This window comes from Cuculus canorus, chromosome 21 (assembly GCF_017976375.1).
Source record: "Cuculus canorus isolate bCucCan1 chromosome 21, bCucCan1.pri, whole genome shotgun sequence".
NCBI lineage: Eukaryota > Metazoa > Chordata > Aves > Cuculiformes > Cuculidae > Cuculus > Cuculus canorus.
In genome coordinates this window covers 2688307-2707490 of record NC_071421.1, presented here as the reverse complement: position 1 = coordinate 2707490, position 19184 = coordinate 2688307, and the positions used below count along the sequence as shown (strand labels likewise).

Here is a 19184-nt window from a genome sequence, read left to right as displayed (position 1 = left end):
TACAGTTGGGTTTCCTCGTTTCAAATCAGGACAGCAATTTCAGCTGCAAACAACACCCGCTCTGCCTGTGGTTTCGCACTTCCTTCAGCAGCTGCCACGACTCTGCAGTTCTTTTCAAAGGAGCAGAACCCCCTCAGCAGCCCTGTCCACCACCATCTTTTTCTCCGCCTGCACAAGTAAATCACGTGTTTAGAGTTAGGCAAGACTGACACTGTTTGTCCCCAAAAAATATTTGTCCGTAATCATTTTTAAAGGACTCCCCAATAATCCAGAGCTTTCACTACTGAAACAGGGCTCGTGTGCTCCAGGAAGGCACAATATCCACATTAACAGCCTGCAGAGCTTTCAGACATGGGGTGTCCTCCACACACACGCACTGCCCTACCCAAACCAACGCACTCTGCCAGACAGCAAGGCTGGTTCGCGCACACAGCACTTGTCATGACAGTTGTTTCCAGGCTAAGCTTTGGATAACATGTTTGTATGTCTCTCTCAGACACTGGTGAGCAGTCTCTGGTTTAGCCCCCTCTAAAAGCTCTCACCACCACAGAGCACCCGAATCACCAACTGAGAATGGACAAATACACGTAAGCGGACAGAAATCAGCAGATCCTGCAGAAAATACTTTAGCCTCCTAATAATTTAGGAAAATTCTGTACCCAGAGGTGTTTTGCTATAGATCCGATTCTATTTTAGATTCGTAGGCATCAGAGAAGCTTTATTATATACCTACAAAGAGTCAGATGGTTTCCAGACCAGAGGAAAACGAAGTCTTTCCTTCTCCCCTGCTGCCACCTGGTGGACTCGGCTTCTAAAACAGCCCAAAAGACATCTACACGTGGTCAGGCCTGATTAAAGAATGCTTGCTTTCTAAAACACAAAAAAACCTCTTAGAGAGTTTATTTGCCTCATTTTCAGTAACACCCAAAGCCCCACAAAATGGCAGTGGGGGAGAAAAGGTCAAGCAGGGCTGGAGGCAGCAGCTGAGCCTCAGAGTCAGCAAACATCTCAAAGCCTGGCTTAGAAGCCACAGTTTGGTGAAAAAGCACTTGCACATTAGACTAAGAAGAAAACAATCCAGGTCACAGATGCCCGACTGATAAAATTATTTGACCTGAAAGCACAACACCAGAGTCTGCGGTTAACAGTTGCTTGTTGAGTGCGGCCAAGCTGGGTCAGGGAGCCAGTTCCGGCTTTCAATCAGCCTCGGATGCTGAGTTACTAAAAGCGTAGGTGGTGCTTAAAAACAGCTCTTGTGAACACTAAAAGTGTTGCCAAAATAGGTCACTATTCCTAGAATACGACAGGGAAGTAGTTTATGTAAATGCAGATTTTCCCCCTCTGTGGGAGCAAAGCCAAGTATATGGAAGATTAAGCTGGTACCAAACATGTTAGAATAAACATTATTAAAAAGACCATGTGTTCTGAACTAAACACACAGGATGATGCATCTTCAATGTATGAGAAGGCCTGGCTGGAAAAAACCACCTGGGAATAAGTGAAGTGGAGATATTGCTGAGAACACTCAGGAGGGCGTGGAATAGACAAAACCAAACCCATCCTGTTTGTCTGAAGGAAAACCAAGGCACTGTATAAAGATCTGCCTGAACGAGAGAAGCCCATGGTAGTAGTAGTACTTTCTTAATGTGACTTCTGTATGCCATGCAGATTAAAAGAATCTAGAGAAATCTGCGAGGTCTGCATCTCCTTCATCGCCGCACCCTCCCTTCTGTTTTTGAATTAAAAAGTAAGTGGCGATAGTTTAATAGCTTTTGAAATGAGTAAGTTCTGTCCTGCGCAAGAATCACTGTGTGAGAGGAATGCAAAGAGATGAGGGTTTCAAAGCTATTGATGAGTTCCGAATGAATCACCGAGCAGGCAGCTGGGCTTGTGAGACAAGGGAGCTGAACCTTTGCCGGGATGTCCTTCCTTCCAGTACTGGAAGGGGCTCCAGGAAAGCTAAGGGACTCCTTATCAGGGAGTGCGGTGATGGGACAAGGGGGAATGGTTTTAAGGTGAAAGAGGGGTGATTGAGATGAGATCTTAGGATCCAGGCAGGATGGCTTGCCAAAGACCATGCAATGAGTCACACGGAGGTAATGCCAGCATGAGCTTTGGAGATGCCAAGGGTGGCATCTCCTTGTTATGATCATCACCTTGTTATGAGCCCTGTCTCTAATTTTGTTGATGGTGCACCGTGCATGTAGCTTGCTCATTTTTTCCTGTTATTTCAGGTGATTATTTTAACTTCTATAGCTATTTGGGATAGATAACATAAGCTGAAAGAAAGTGAAAACTCCTTTAGACTTGAAAAGTAGAGAAGTAAAATTCACAGGAATGTCACACTTCCTTTTATCATAATGTCAGAGTTTCGGGGGTTTCTAGATTTGGTGGCTGGGGGACAGAGTTACTTACTTTTCTCCACCGTAAAGTGATCGCAAGTGATCTTGACATGAGCCTATTTTACCACACTGCCTCAGTTTCCCACCGATCTTCCTTTCCAGTGCTTCAGATTTCAGTTGACTCGGCAGGTCACACTTCTCTGACAAAGGACAGCTGCTCCTCGTGTGATGGGACAATGTGAGCTTGCCTCGCCTTGCCCTGGAATGGGTTTGACAAGTCAAAATTCATTGATATTATCACATTTACAACAGCATTTTTGCTGTCAGAAATCTCTTGGCCCGTGGCCACCGTTCAGCACTAATAATAGCACTAGCTTTTTAGGCAAGAAATCCATAGAGCTGCCTACTACTGTGATCTACAGCAGCTGGGAAAGCCGAGGGGCTACTTAAAGTGCAGTTGATGGCTGGGTGGATAGTACACATTTAGCTCAGCAGTATTCCTGTAATCAGGTCATTCCTGACTTGTGTCCCTAACTGCAGGACAAATTCTTTTTGCAGTTTCCCCATTACCATTCCAGAATACAAGAATACCTGAGCCTGGCGTAGATTCACACAGGCTTCCATCAGACTCCAACCGCAGTTCGGTTGTGCCTGGTTTTTCACAAAGGGACTTTCCTGAGTGTTAATGAAATGCTGGTCTGGAGGGCTGAAGGACAGTAGCTATTGCCTTCAACTGATTTAATACTGATTTAAAGGATATAAGAAAAAAAGGTCCTGGGAGAAGTCTTTTAGGACTATGAGGAGGGCAAACACCTTCTCCCACTCCTCCACACCACTATCCCTCCCTTCACACACGCACACACCCCAGGATCCTCAGTCCAGAATTTACCTTGGCAGGTGCCACACTTACAAATGATGTTCGAAGGCATCCCAGAGCCGTGTGCCCTTGGTCACTTCGCAGGTTAAAAACCACCAGTCTGACTCCTTAGTTTTGTTGTCACTGGTAGAAGACATTGGGAGCCTGTAAGTTAAGATAGCAGCGGTCTGCTCACATTTTCAGGTTATTTTAACAGCTTATAATACTATAATACAGTCTGTTTGCTTTTTTTTGGACTGAAATAACAGCAGCGCTCTTTAAGTGCAACCATTTCTCCAGGGTAGGAGTGTGGGTGGGAGAGAATCTATAGACTGCATGCAACCTACTCAAAACTGAAAAAATACATTTCCTATTGTGATCAAATACACTCGCGAGCAGTGGAACTTACATCAAATTTCCTGCAGCTCTATGTCTCACGCTTGAAATATTTTGAGCGTGATAGGGTACAAGTGCTGATCAAAGCACTTCTTTTGATAGAAAGACTTGTAACACTTCTTTCTGAATCTGTTAGTATACAGTAATAAAAGTGAGTTCCTGTTGCTGTCTTTCCCTTAAAGGGCCAGCAAATCTCAGTCTCCCTCTCTATCTCATCACCTGTTTTCCCCAAACTCATGTCAGCATAACATTCCGGAGACCTCCAACTGTCTTTTAGGTTTGGTTGAAGTTGCCATTCAGTCTCGGTGGGGTTTTTGCTCCTGTTCCCATTGTGCGTTTCAGTTTCCCCAAGCAGGCAATGCAAGACAGACACATGAGATCTCAATTAGACACACCAGAGACCAACGACGTCTGTGGCATCCTGACATTGACCAATCAGTTCCAAATCATTTATAGCTTTACTGGTCTTGTGGTTTTTTTAGTACGCATCTGAATCAACAGCTCCCACAAGTTATTACTGCGGTTCTCTACTTCCCCTTGTCCCAGGATGACCACACAGTAGGGCGCTACAAGCCTACTTAGTTTATGCTAACATCTTAATTCCTGCTGGCCAAAACACACGCTATTTCCTCATACAGTTGGCAAAAATACTGAGCCATTTTTTATTTGAACCTTGCTATGCAGTTCACGTGACACTGTAGTCAGTAGATCCTGTGACGGGAGTGTTGAATTTATTAGGTAAGGCAGCAGTAGTCCTGTAACTAGAGATTCCAGTGTCAGGTTTGGGAAGATATACACACACACACACCCCCTTGCCCAGGAGCTTCCACACAGCAAGGGCTTTGTGAAGTGTGGAGAGCAGAGCTCCAGTCAAGGCTAGGATCTGAGCCTTCATTGTTTGGAGAGAAGGAAGAAGGGGAAAAAACTAACCCCAGATCTTGGACGAGGGGCTAAGAGGGGATTAGTTTGAGACTAAGAAATAGGAATTCTGTTTACGAACATCTGTTAATGCCTCTCCTATTGTTCTTGCTTGGTCACCAAGCTGAGCAGGGCCAGAGTCACTGTCCCATCTGCATCTTTCCGAGCTTTCTGGCCAGTCTTGTCCAAAACCGTGATTCCAGGTCAGAAATCCTGAATCTGTCTCAGCACAATGTCTGTCTAACCCCTAGTTACTTTGGGACAGCACCTACAGAACACTTCTAGGGTGCTCTGAATTTTCACAGATTTCCTTCTTCACTACAAATTTCCTTCGTAACCTCAGGCCAAATAAATTGAGAAAGCGCAGCCCTTGCTCTGCCTGCTTTAAACCCAACAGCTTTAAGCTAAGTGCCTTGGCTCAAGAGCAAAGCCACCGCAGCACAAACCAACAGCCTCAAACCTGTTCCCCTGTCCTTGTCTGGGGAGAAAATGGGCTGCAGGTGGTGCTGAGGCCTGGGTTACTAGAGCCACACTGCTGGATGCATCTGAGGGCTATAACTTACTGCTGGCTCAGGCACAGCTCTCACAAACGGTAGTGAGGGGGGGTTCAAGGAGTCCTAATTTAGGTCATCACAACAGCAACAAAAGATCTTACCCAGACTGTGTGTCACTCCAAGGGCAGCGCTCTGGACTCGCGTCTCCAGGACTCCCACAGCTCCATGCTGCAATACAGCTCTGTCCCAAGGCTCCATGGAACAGCTCATTTGCCCCTCGAACGTCTCAGAGAAGAAATTGTGAGAAAGCATTAGAGGTTACGCAGTATTGCAGTGACTGAGCCTCTTTCTTCCCAGCATCAGATGAAAAAACAGCATGAGGGGAGGACGTAGATACCAGGAAGACCAGAGGGCCAGGTTTAAAGCTCTTCTATTCAGGTGAGAAGGTTTTGTGTTGATAAGAGAGGTGGTGACTAAGGAAATGCCCAACATGATTCAGCTGAGAGAAGGTGTGCGGCAGTAATGCTTATTTGGTGAGGGGAAAGGGTGCAAGGTGCTCGTGATGGGAGTCAGGAGAATAGACAGCTCACAGTCCAGGAGACTATGAGCTCCTTTCGCTTAACAACAATCCTGCTCCTTTAGAAGACTGCTACACTGGTCTTTTCCAGGGGTGCAAGCAGTTGCGTATCCCTCAGAGGAAGAGGACCCAGACAGAAGTTGCACACAAATGCATTTTATTGCTCTCTAAAGACACAGAGACGCATACACAGTATGCACGTACCCCATAGGGCTGTCCCAATAGTGGGAGAAACAATATCCACCATGAATTAAACCACTCAATACAGACAAAAATCATTATTATAATGAAAATGCTAGAAAAAGCACAGCTTACACCCAAAATGTATAACATTGAACAATCAAGTCTTTTGCCTACTACCTTTTCTTTAACATAAAGCAGAACATACTCTTTTTCTAAATTGAAAAAAGCAGCAAAATAGTAGAAATATTCCACATAAATTCCTTAGCTTCTGTTCATCACACTTTATATTCTAAGATTATGAAAGGGTCATCGCAGGAAAGATCCAAAACAAAACAGAAACCATCTTTGATGCTGTACGAGTTCTAAGCAAATAGAGAGAAATAGGTTTTAATCAAGTGTGCATGAACCTAAGGGTAGTGAATTTATCCTCCGGAGTGACTGAGCAAACAAGCATCGCTAGTCAATCCAGAGCAAAGCCGATGGCTCTTACAGGCAACATGAGAGAAATCTCTCCTACAGCAGCTCCTGCCCGTCACAACTGTAACTTTTACAAAATACCCTCCTTCATTTTGAAGACATTTGCCCCTGACTGGGCAGCACGCCATGTGCTGTTACAACCAGCATCTACACAGCTTCAATACCACTCACCAGAATGCCTGAACTTTTGCCAAAGGATTCCATAAAAGTCAAAAGTATGGCATTCTTTTCATATATAAATAAAATACATGGGGAAATAAAAATCCCTACAGAAGAGAGGATCAGAACTGGACTATCAGATGCAGTCAGATCCTTCCTCTAGACTGGAAAAGGCAAAGGTCCATGGAGTAAAGACTCCCCTGACTACCAGGGCCTCCAGAGAGTACTGGCGTCTTTTGGAGATGCTTGCTTCAGGGTGCTGGGATTCCCAGGAGAAAGGGCGACCTCCGAGGCAGCTGTCTGGCTCTTCTGGAAGTGGCTCAAAAGTCTGGTCTGTGTTTCAGTTCGGACTTTATGAAGAGAGAGGAAATGGAAAGCTTCTTGCAAACACCTGGAATAGCCCTCTCTGAAGTCAAACTGAGAGCTTTTGTGGAAGGATCCTGCAGCTACAGAAAGGAAGAGGGAGGGGGGGAGAAGAATAGTTTAGAGCAATTGTTCACAGCTAGAGATTCATAAAACTGTTGCAGACTGGCAGTAAACTAGAGACTGAAGCAAAATGCAATACTCACTCTTCATTTGCAGCTGGCTCTGCTGCTTCAGGTAGCTGACGGTCATCTCCAGGATGTCAGCTTTCTCCAGCTTGGAGTTGGGCTGGTGTCTCTGAAACTCCTTCTCCAGGAGCAGTTTCAGCTGCTCAATGCTGCTGTTAATTCGGTCGCGGCGCATTTTCTCCACCACCGGCTTCCTTAGCTGTAAAAATCAAAGGAAAAAAGACGTATTATTAGAAGGGTCTTCCCTCTGCCATTTTGCAGGGCTGTTTGTTGCCTGTCGCTGTTCCTATACAAACTGGACCAGCTTCTCAGCTGGTGCTATGAGAACAGCTGAGAGCATGGCCCAAGGCTGCCTCGCTGTGCCTGGACTTACTTTGTTTTTCTCCTTCGGTGTCAGCAGGTTGTCAGGCTCCATAAAAACAGTGCTGGGAGCCATCTGTCCTGAGCAAGGGAGGAAGGTCTCAGAGTGGAAGTCCAGGAGAAACGTGTTGCTGAAAGCTGCCTCTGCACAATATTTATACTGTGCAGCCTCCCCGAGAGCCTGTGGGTCTCCCGCTTGGTGGAGTTTCCCACACTCCGCAGCCAATCAGGGAGATAGGAAGCATAATAGGAGAAGCATCCATTCTTGCATGCTCCATTGCCAGTGAATAGCCTGGGGATAATGACCTTCTCCCAGATGAGCAGGTGGGGAGTGTGTGGTACGTGAAAGGCTGGGATCAGAATTACGTGTCAGAAGCTGGGAAAGAGCTGGCCTTCAATGGGAAAAGGCTGCTGACTAATGCCACAGATCAATAGCATTCCAGATGCAGCCTTGGGTTCACATACATGGAGGAAGGAGGAGGTCAGCTGCCGATGGCGGGAAATATGCTGCTGCAGGCAGGCTGCTGCGTGGGGCTGCGTTCCTCTCTGGGGTCGCACGGAGGCACACGCTTCAGCCTGCACAAACGCACACGCACAGACGAGCACTTTCTGGCTTTCTGAGATAACGAGCGGAACTTCTTTAAATCTGCTCAGCTCATTTTCCCCGTAAGCCAGAGCCAGTTGTTCTCCTTCAGGTGACTATGACACCACTTTTGCTCACGTGAAACAGAAAACAGCTTTTCCAGTTTGGCTTACTGTAAATAAATACGTCATTGTAAACACACACCGTTATTTCTGTTTGTTCTCTTCTCTTGGTACCTAATGCATCTTTTTAAAACACTCTCAAGCCATGGCACAAGCACTTTATGTTTCTGTTTCCTGATATCTGCAAGATAAATCTGTGAGGAGAATGATCTCAGAGTATTTAGGGATTGGTTCAGTCTCCCGTGCTGTTTTCTCACCTCCCCAAAATGCACTTTACTCTAGTAATTTGCATTTAATCTATGCACAGAGGAAAAACTGAGTGCAGAAAATAATCACACAGCCCACAAAATTATTAGACATTGAGTTGCTCATTCCTCATTCTCCACTGAGCCAGTTTCTGTATTGAGATGCACAGTCTGCTCAATAGGTGCCTGCAGCTGGGAGAGTTAATGGTCTTGCTATTTACACCCTATAAACACACAGCCAGAGATTTGTATTGGAAGACTTGAACCAGATCTGCCTGCATGCATCCTGCCTTCTGCCTATGCAAGTACTGCTTCCTTATATGAGCTCTAACCTCACACACACAGCTGGGGAAGGACACAGCAGCAGAACGTTTTCTGCATCCTCTGGCCACGCACCTGGACTGTGGGGAGCAAGGCTGGCACCAGCGTTGCCCTGTTACACCACAAGCAGGGTGAAGCGGGCAGGCAGCAGCATTAACCACACCTGTAGCACCATGCCTTCTTGATCCCAGATGTACTCAGAATGTGCTGCATGACCTAAAAACAGTTCAGCAGACTTCTCTGCAAGATTCAATATAGGAATAACAATGATCAGATAAACTGATGTTAAAGTAATGTTAGGGCTATTGTTTAGGGAGCTCCTCTTACTGAAAAAGAAATGCTAGTGAGTAAATATAGTTTGTGTTTACAATATATGTGTATGTGTGTTCACAATATATGTGTGTTCATATATGTGTGTCTTTTAATGTGAATACACATAAACGCGGACACATTTCTTTCTCACTGCAACTCATTATTTGTAAAACCAGGTAAGGTTTAAATGACCTCTTCCAGGATCTGCTTTTCCATCCCTATTGTCCTGGTCTTGAATAGGCTCCCTTCTTTTCGTACAGGGCAGCAGCTGTTGAGCTCTGAGTCTTTTATCTCAAGTTGTGGGAAAGCTTTTGTGACACCGTTTCACATGTTCTCCTCAAAGCTTGTGGATTATCTTTGAGCCCATGTAATGCCACCTCTGAAACCAATCCTTTGCTCCGTGCGTCCCTCTTGGGGAGATTCTCTGAAACAGAAACTCCTGAGTAGTAACTCATTTCTTGAGCTCGTTAATCAAGTGCATAAAGAAGAAATGTGCCGGTCCCATGATCAACAGGGCACATTAGAGACAGTTTCTGTTTTCCAGATTAACTTACTAATAAGCAGCTATGGGAACTGCAATAATTTCTCCTTCCGACACAAGTCACATAGACAGGCACTCCAGTTTTGGTCCAACAAAACTGTTTAAAGTGTCAGATGCCTTCCCTGCAGTTACCCAGAGTACACAACAAGAAACTAAGCCTGCTTCTCAGGAATCTGGAATCTGTGCATTATTGTATTCCTGCATCACAGGACTTATATTTTGGGAAGAACACAATTTACCTTTCCATGATAAAACTGCAGCAGAGTAGATGTGTGAGTTGAGTGACTTGGTCTTCCCTTGGCTTTCTTCTGTCACATTTGTGGGCTCTGCTGGTTTCTGCGATTTGCCCTGTGGTTCTGAAGATACGAGGGAGAAAGGCAAGAGCCCAGAGTGGCTGCCGCTGCCTGCAATGGGGCAGCTGGTTGCAGCCTCTCAGTTGACCCAGACCAAGTCACCTACATCTGCCACTGCCGATTCTACCTGGGATCTCCACTTCTACTTCAGTTAGAAATCCTAAAGGAAAGCGATAACAAAAATTCCTCCCTATTATAAAGTTAGCAGAGTCAGTAGACTTTACAATAAGGTTAATGAATTCCGAATTACACACCTTCTACTATGATTCCAAACATACACAGTATTGCATGGAAAACTTATTAGGACCCCAAGATAATGGATCTGATATTTTAAATATGGCATTAGCAACAGCCTTGCCCCATAATCTCTGCCAGATGTTCGCTCTTTAGGAAGACTTCAAGATGCTGCTGCTTTCCCAGGTCTTGGGAGATGCTCATTGCTCCCATTGCCTCTCTCTTGGTACTGGCCGCCCAGATGGCCTTTTGGGAGCAGGGTTTCCCACTGAACACAATGCAGAGGCAAGCACCGTTGCTAATGTGGTTTGTAGTCAGGCACACTTCCTTTGTGGCAGGAATGAATATAGTTAAGAAATGATGTGGGAAACTCAGAGGTATACAAACCTCCACAGCCTTCTGTTAGTAAGTCATTTAGAAGGCTAAACCACTCCGGAGCAGGGACAGAGCAAAGCTGCTCAATAGAGAACAGGAAAGACAGCAAAATGTAGGAGACTTGGTCAGTGCCGAGTCTTACAGACCATCCTGAGGTGAAAATTAAAATGAGTCCAGTCCTATGGGCCTTCCTTGGATCCTCACTGAAGTTAGCAGAAACTTTGGGCTCCACGAAGAGCAAAGCAGACTGCTAGATCTGGCTTGCACCTTTTGTACCTCTGGGGCTATTTCCTGATCTCTGTAAACTGGTGAAAATACAAATTCCCTTTACACCTACAATGGAATTTATCAAAATCCTAATCAGCATAGTTTGAGCCTGAATTTTCACCTCCCAAATACCAATACCGGACTCTGGGATATTGATTACCATTTCTTTCATCTAAGCAACACAGAATAGTTTAGAAGTATTAATGAAGAGAAAAGCTTCCCCATAGTATTACTGGTATGAAAACTGATCTAATTTTCTTAAAAGCCAAGCCGAGCTCCTGCAGCTCTACTTGGGTATCACGAGTCCATAGGAGGCAGCTTTTTCCCTGAGCATTGTGCAGCAAAGAGGCACAAAAATCGCTGCAGTGCTGGCTGCTGGACCGGGACCTGCAGGGCTTGTGTGTCAAAGCTTGGCATTTCCGAGCTTGCTTAACGAATGCATACCGACTGAGACATGGAGCTGGGGAATGGGTGCCCTGCTGTCCCTTTGTGGGGAAGTGCTACGAGGGTTACCATCACGCCAACCTTTGGTAAGAAGAATAGCCTGACAGGGGCAGCGTGCAGCCTGAGGTACAGGCAGTCTGACTGCGGAGCAATTCCTGTTAGCAGAGTCTCTGGGTATCTGTCAGTGACTCTGGTCTAGCAAAACACCACACTGTTCTGCTGGGCAGGGCTGAGCTGAGGCAGTGCCTCACCTCCACCAGAGTAGCTCCAAGCTGGCAGGAGGAAATCAGTCCAGTATTTAAACCCCATATTCAAATTACGGCAAACAGCAATTCAGATTAACACGGTAGGGCAATTAAGGATTGGAAGAGCTTCTGTATCTGTTTGCAATGGTATGCATAAGCCTGCTGCTCAGCTGGCTGACTAATATGAGGGGTCTGTGTTTCCTGGGATTAAACAAATCTAGGAAATTAAAGGGGCAAACAGAATACATGGCTCAGAATTCCTAATGTGAGCCAAAAACACCTCTGCCACTTCCAGTGGGACAATTTTCTTTGGCGGGCAAGAAGATTCTGCTTCTGCAGGTCTTTTCCCTGACATTTCCTGCTGGCCCTTCCTCACTCTGTTGCTTGGCAGTCCCTGGTTCGAGCCTGGCACAATTTCTGTTTGCCTGTGTAGCTTCCTTCACCTTTTTTCCTTTTATTCGGGGTTTATTTTCCCTTCATGCAGTTTTTATAATCTGATTTTTCATTCTGTCACTCTTTTCCCCTCTGTCCGTCATAGGCAGATGTGGTTAGAGGACAGGAGTGTCTTACAGACCCACAGGCTGTGTGAGTTTGGAGTTCTTTCCAGTTTCCCACACTGCTCTCCTATTCACTGCATTCAGGCAGAGGATAAAGGAAGTGTGCCATGCTACAAGCTGAATTAGAAATGGTGTTTGACTTCCCTTTGTACTCCACAGAAACCTTGCTCTGGGTAGACCATCTGCATAGCACTCACTGTGGAGAAACCCATTGATCAAGGCCTGTCAGCCCAGCTGGGGGAACTTGGGAAAGTAATTCCTTGTGCCACTTCAGTTCTTTAGGGCTTAACATCTGGCTGGAAGGGGAGGCGACAGTTGATGGTTTAACAGTCTTGCTTCCTTTCAAGTTTGGGACGCTGTTTTGATCCCCGATAAGCCTTTCTGAAATCCTGATTTTAATAACATGGAAAGCATCCAGAAGACCAGGAATAATGCACTGGCTTTGCATTTTCAAAGTGCTTTACAAATACCAGCTAATGAATTCTCAGCGACCTCCTCTGAGAGATAAGGATCTATTATTTGCAATGTTTTACAAAGGAAAAAAATGAGGTAAACAGGAGAAAAACAGAATTTCAGTATTTCAAGTAGCCTACTGGTTGCAGTGCTTCTGTTGCCAAGTGGCTATTTGAGACATCAGGTTTGCAAAGATGCTCAACACTCACTTTTGTTTTATTCAGCTTTGGCATCTCTGAAAGGGAGCCAGCTCCCTAGCTTGTGGGAGAATTTGGATTACCCATCTGGACCACACTCACAGCCATGCACCACTTAGACAATCTGATGCAAAAGTTCTCCCTTCTACTTAAATTCAGAGGTGGTTTGTGAAAATGTTATTTAGTACAATTTGTTCAAGCCCACGAAATGGCTGCAAAGGAAGATGCACAAAAATCCTTCATCAAGAAACACTGATCTCTCTGGAAAGTAAACTAAGTTTTAATTTGTTTGTTCACGCTCCTGAAGACCTACCAAAACCTCAGTCTGAAGCTGCGGCTGTCAGTCCTTCTGCAGAACTGTCAGCTTCATCTGATTACAATCAACTCCCTCCCAGCAGTTACAGTTATTCTGGGCTGCTTGGACAGTATGCAGTGTGCCCTGAATTACATTAAATATCTGACATCTGCAGTCAGGATTAATCACTGCTTTCATAAATGGAGAGGTGACTGCCCTCCTATTTCACACGAATGCACCATTCCCATCTTGTCCATTACAGTAAGTGGTGGCTGGGGCCAGACCTCACCATCCATGCTCCCAGCTCTCTACCTGCTCCTCTGAAATACTCTCTCTGCAGGAAACCTTTCACTTGCCAAAATGCTTGGCAGCAGTGTTTGGTATGCCTTGGGATGTTTATCCTGAGACTCATAATACTTAGAGCCTTCAGTAAGATTTCATGTCCAAGACTCATGATTCTATAAAGAGAGAAAACTGATGATATCAATCCAAAATCCAATTGCTCAATAATCAGAAGGCAAATTAAAAAAATCCATCAAAACACTTATTTTTTTTAGAAACATCAAAATGTTTCTGTTAAATCTCTATGAATTTCAGCCCATTTCTTGTTTTCTGGAAGCCCAAATTTTGACATTTGAAAGGTCGGCAGTAATGCCAGATCCTCAGAGATGCTGAGCACATTGTAAAAACTGAAAACCACCCTCTTCCAAAAAAACCCCACCCAAACAACAAAGGAAGTGCAGGAACTCAGCAGCTCCTGCGTGCACTCCCTCAACTTCGCTGTTAGTGACAGGCTGCTCTCCAGAGCTGAGTAGGTGACTGACTGTTGGGGTTTGCATGTTTCAGAGGACTCTAGTGGAGCAGGTGCTCCCACTGAAGTCAGCAGCATCTGGGGTGCTTTACAGCAGAGCTCCAACCCTTTGGCAGCATGTGTGAGAGAACCACTAGGTCTCAGCCTCTGCCCTGCTGTTGAGCTAGAGAACAGTTACAAGGGGAGAATAAGATGAGATCTTAGGGAGAAATGTTTTCCTGTGAGGGTGGGGAGGCCCTGGCCCAGGCTGCCCAGGGCAGTGGTGGCTGCCCGGTCCCTGGAGGTGTTCAAGGCCAGACCAGATGGGAGCCCCTGATCCAGTGGGAGGTGTCCCTGCACATGGCAGGGGGCAGAACTGGATGGGTGTTAAGGTCCCTTCCGACCCAAACCATTCTATGATCATAACTAACTCAGCCCTGACTGGTGTAACTACAAAGCAGGGTGCAGCTGACTCTCCTGGTAAAAGCAGAAGGATAGGATATATTCTGTGGTGGGTTTATAGGGTTTTTGAAGGAGGAGGGTGGTAAACACATAACATGGTGGCTCCCGCAAAGCCTGCTCCCAGGGCAATGTGTTCCTTTGAGACATAATTGATTCCTGCCATCAGGCACCAGCCTGCTCTCCCCCAGGGTCAGCGCTTTCCCACATCCAACCCCATTATCCCTCAGACCATGCCTTTTGTACAACACACTCCAGCTATTCATGTGCAAAGCAGCTGTAATCCCCAGACCTTTCAGAGTCAATATACCAGGAAATAATAAATCCCTCTTGTGCACTCTTGAATATGCCGAGAAGTGACTTGTGGGAATTTCAGCTGCGCAGAAAAATAATAAATACTCCTTAATTTTTAATTATTTGGAATACTCAGTGTAGAAAGGCTATGTCATTAGCGCATGACTATTCCAGGGTCACCCACACAAGCAGCTATAGAAATTGCTTTTGCCTCTAGCAACCCAGAAAATGCAGATCAAATTGTCTCCTGTGTTTCTTAATGATCAAAGTCCACTTTCCTTCACTTTCGTACCTGGGAATGGCAGTGGATCTAAAGAAAAACTAATTAGGAAAGGTTAAACCTGCAAAAACTGTACTTTACAGTAATAAAAGACCCTTTTTGACATAGTGGTAATATCTAAAGGAAGCAAGATAATGCCTTGCTAATGACATTTAATGGAATATTTCATACAGTAAGTCTAACAACATAACCTTTTCCCCTGAAAGAGGCAGATTTCACTACACTTCCACTCTGCTGGTTCAGACAGCAGAATTGCACTTGGCTTGCGAGAGCAGAAGAAGCCAATCCTGAATAGCAAGTTTCACAGGACCATTTATTTTTATATTTCCTGTACCAAACCATTTTTTTAACTCTTTATTGTGTAGAACATAATATTCCTGAAAAACCTCAAGCAGAATGCAGTAGGCAGTGTTGGATGCACCCAGCCAGCTAGGAGAAGGGATCTTCGCCTGTGACAAGTGGTGGCTCGTAAGTTAAGAGCTGTCAAAGGATCATTAGGGTTCACCCCAAACAGACAGGACTCTGTCTTTTCAAACCTTACCCAAGAAACTTCCACAGAGTGAGTCGTAAGAGTATGAGGGTGATGAAAGAATACATTCATGCTGCAGGGATTTGTGGTGCTAAAATCAAGGAATCTTAAACATTAGGACACATCCACCCAGCAATGGTAAGGTCTGAGAGTGGCACAACATTCCCATCCAATGGTTTCACCAAGCATTCAAAGGTTTCAGGACATGGTTTAGTAGGCATGGAGGAGTTGGGCTGATGGTTGAACTGGATGAGCTTAGAGGTCTTTTTCAACCTTAATCACTCTATTATTCTATTACTTCCACATTGAAGTGTCAACACAGGTCTGCTTGGGACCTTGGCCAGTGTTCTCACTGCTACTGTCATCCTCAGTGACACAGCCACTAGCACAGGACCTGTGAAAGTAAGACCAGAGCTAGAGTGTTCCTAAAAAGCCTTTCCAGCAACCCTAACCATGGGCTGGCCTGCAGAAGAGACCAAAGCCCACTACAGATCGGACTGCCCATAGGACAGACCCTGCCCGGCCCGGCTCTCCTTGCAGCTGCAATGCTGAAGGAGCGTCCCAGGGAAGAAGCATCTCTGCCAGGCTCCCACTGGATGGGGAAAAAGATAGCGAGAAGAGACCCTCCCTCAGCACTTCCACTGTGCACGTGCACTGTCACTAGAGTAGCTGCTTCTCCACTTCGTTCGCCCAGGTGGTCAGCAGCATCCCCAGGTGGTGCCAGGAAAGCACAAGAGCTTCTTCAGCCCTCTCCCTACCCCAAATCACAGAGATGGGCTCAGCTCTGATTCCAAGAGGGCTCTGTGAAAGAGTTTAGCAGCACCACTCGCACTCCTCAGAAGAGCAGATTGAGGCATGGTGGAGCAAACTAGCAGCTCCCAGGACGGCAGTGCTGCAGTGGAGCTCGGCATTGCTGCTGGCCACCCTGGGTGTGAACCAGTATCTCTGTCCCCTTGCCCCACGTTGCCCCTTTGTCCTGGTAAACATGGATCTCTGAGAATGCATGGCAGGACATGCGCTTTTCTGCCTTCCTCGGTGAAAAAGCCATGCGAGTTCATCATGCCATGACAGCAGTGCAGGCTCCACAAAGGAGTTATTAGCATCAGGCTGTGTGGGTTTGAATTTCTCTGCGTTTCCCATACTTTTCCCCTATTGACAACATTTCTTGTTGGGACAATAGAAGTGTGCCATGCAACTACTCACAACATTAGTGACGGTGCTTGAGCCTGAATGATTTAAAGGGAAAGAATCCAACTCCCAAAAGACCATCTGGCTATCAGTTATAATACAGCAATAAAGGTCAGAGCTGCTTCTCAGGAGTTGGGAAAAAGATGGTTTTTGACACTGAAGAGTCTCTTCAGCTAGCTCAGTACATGCCTACCTGTCAAGACCCAGCTTCAAGACCCATCACCATTGCTGCTTGCTAGGAAATGGCTAACACAGGACAACAACTTTTGAAGGAAGGTCATCCAAAGAATATAGGAAAAAGGCCACCTAATTATATCTGGCAAAAGCTGGGACAATGGTCTGAGAGCTGTATCTTATTTTGTATCATAATCCTTTGACTGCTTCAAAGTGATCATGAGATGTCTTGTCTCCTGGCTTTCCCACAATGCATGGAATAAAGGGGTCTGAGTACAACATCTGCCCTTCACAAAGAGCTAAGCCCATTCAGGTCCATACAATGAATACCACGATGCTGGCTATTTCAGTGACACCTCCCTCGTTCCTCTCAGCTGCCCACTAAACTCCAGATTCACTTCAGGGTTTCCAAGTAAGAAATTGTCTTTGGCTTTCTTGTCTCATGGCACACGTCCATTTCCAGATCTCAGTCCTGCTGCTGTGCATAAGCAGTGCCCCTCCGCCTCAGGCACTATAGACCCTCAAGTCACAGGATGCAGAACAGCCTTCCTCAGGTCAGTCCTCTGGGTTATGTTCATTGCTGTCTCAAGGACTAAATCTGGGCATGGATTTTTGTCAAAGACAAAATCAGAACTGACCAGAAGTGTCCACACAGCTTCATTCTCTCTTGATTCCAGCACAAAAGAAATAATTTTGCTAAATTCTTATTGACCTTTCCATGCAAATAGAAGCAGCAAAAAAAACCTGTTTTCCAGTTAAGAAAATGGAGTGGGGATGACCTGCTAAAGGTTACACAAGGAGGCAGTTATGTGGTCTTTAAGGTCTCACGCTCTGCACACTGCGGCGGGTCCAGCCTGCACTGGGGCAGTACGATGCTCCATGGTGAGATGAGACCAGATAGCACCAGAAATATCAGGCAAGAAACAGAACTGGCCTCCTTGCTGAGGAGCTACCAAATCCCACTCACAACCTGCTTCATGACCCAAGGTCTATGGCTTCTGGGTTAAACCCGATGCTATTCTTTAGCCCATCTAAATTATCATTCTTGTAAATTTCTGTGTGAAAGAGAGTAGAAATGGGAAAAGAAACAGCTACAGAGGTGTCTTAGCATGGGCCTCATCCTGCTAGGAGATGTGTGGCTCTTCTTAATAAAGGCTGTGGGAACACTGTTGCAACGGGCTCACAGACCTCCACATGTGAAAAGACAACCAGAGGTTACCATTTCCATTTCCCTCCTATTCCCTATTTATTCTTCCTGTCCATCCAATGTCCACCAATGCTGGCTGTAGTTTCTCCACAGCATTTAGAAACGTCATGCAAACAAACTTGTCATTTCACTGATGAGGCTTTGGCTCACAAATTAAAAGCACAATGACCACATGGACAAGCACAAACGCACCCACACCCTGGTAAGCTGTGCCATGACAGCTGGCTGTAATGTGTCCTCTCTAGAAGAGCAGGGAGATGCCCCTAGTGCCGTTGATTTTAACCCCAATAGCACTCCCCTTCTTTTCCCGCCTTCCCCCAAAAGCGTGCCTCCTCCACGCCACTACTAGGACTGGCACATGCAGGGACTCAGGAATGTGATTGATCCCAGACAACCAGCTGGAGGGTCAGTGTTTTCCCAGATCCCCGGGCAGCCCTGAAGAGCCATGCTGCACACCACCAGCCAGCGTGGGCAGAAGGTTATTCTCTCCAGGGCATTTGCAATCAATGTACCATGCACTAATGGACGCTTCCTCTATTGTTCAGCTGCGTGCCTGGATTGGCTGAACGGCTGTGGGAAACACCAGCAATCCCCACACTCACGTATCATTCGAAGCTCCCTGATGTATAAATAGAGGCAGTCAGTAATTGCCAAAGCAAAGTCTGACGCTTAGCACAGCAGCCTGACGTGGGGGTCTGAGAGCACCAAGAATGGCTCCCAGTAACACTCTCATGATCCATATGGAGGAGAAACTGCTGCCCAAAGAAAAGAATAAAGTAAGTAGAGGCCTTGACAGGATTGGAAGGGCTGGTCTGTGCTCTATGGAAGTAAAGCCTCCATCAAATAAATACTACATGGGAAAAGATGAGATAAGGAAGGAGCAGGTGGTCTGGGGAAAGGCAAATAGGTCAAGAAGAAAGGAGACTATATATAATTTTAAAAATTACATTGAGTGGGGAACAAGTAGGCAGTCTTGCAAAGCTCTCCTACCAAAGGAAAGCGTCTTTAAACATGCGCCTATCAGGGCATCAGAAAGGGAAATCAGGTCAGGGCTCAGAAAATCCTTAACAATCTGCTCCATCCCTCTCACAGCTAAGGAAGCCAGTGGTGGAGAAAATGCGCCGGGATCGGATTAACAGCAGCATAGAGCAGCTGAAACTGCTCCTGGAGAAGGAGTTTCAGAGGCATCAGCCTAACTCCAAGCTGGAGAAAGCAGACATCCTGGAAGTGGCTGTCAGCTACCTGAAGCAGCAGAGCAAACTGCAGGACCAAAGTGAGTGCAGAGCCTGCGTTGCACACACCTCACGTAAGGTCTGCCCCCACAGGCCTTTGCCCTCCATGTAGCCCTGGCCCCTGAAGCATGTAGGGGCTGTAATCTGCTCACCTAAGCAAGCTCATGGATTTAG

The 19184-nt window shown here is 46.0% G+C and overlaps 2 protein-coding genes and 1 long non-coding RNA gene across 4 annotated transcripts in view; 1 reads left to right on the top strand and 2 right to left on the bottom strand.

Annotated features, from left to right (window-relative positions):
• Window positions 1–2427: 2427 nt before the first annotated feature.
• Window positions 2428–5292, bottom strand: LOC128854264 (uncharacterized). The gene is made up of 3 exons (XR_008453257.1): window positions 5168–5292; window positions 3232–3363; window positions 2428–2601 (listed from the first exon to the last, which is right to left on the bottom strand). It is a non-coding gene; the product is annotated as an uncharacterized LOC128854264 (long non-coding RNA).
• Window positions 5293–5753: 461 nt separating this feature from the next.
• LOC104059837 (transcription factor HES-5) overlaps window positions 5754–19184 on the bottom strand; it is a 25586-nt gene continuing 12155 nt past the window's right edge. The window contains exons 2-4 of one of the 2 annotated variants that reach the window (XM_009561554.2): window positions 7327–8068; window positions 6972–7152; window positions 5754–6848 (exon numbers count right to left, since the gene is read on the bottom strand). In XM_009561554.2, the coding sequence (XP_009559849.1) occupies window positions 6607–6848; window positions 6972–7152; window positions 7327–7389 (486 nt within the window). In that variant the 5' untranslated portion in view covers window positions 7390–8068 and the 3' untranslated portion in view covers window positions 5754–6606. The remainder of the gene's footprint in view (window positions 6849–6971; window positions 7153–7326; window positions 8069–19184) is intronic. The other variant, XM_054086057.1, reaches the window with a different exon arrangement.
• LOC104059835 (transcription factor HES-5) overlaps window positions 18446–19184 on the top strand; it is a 1881-nt gene continuing 1142 nt past the window's right edge. The window contains exons 1-2 of the mRNA XM_009561551.2: window positions 18446–18554; window positions 18871–19051. Coding sequence (XP_009559846.1) covers window positions 18489–18554; window positions 18871–19051 — 247 coding nt within the window. The 5' untranslated portion in view covers window positions 18446–18488. The remainder of the gene's footprint in view (window positions 18555–18870; window positions 19052–19184) is intronic.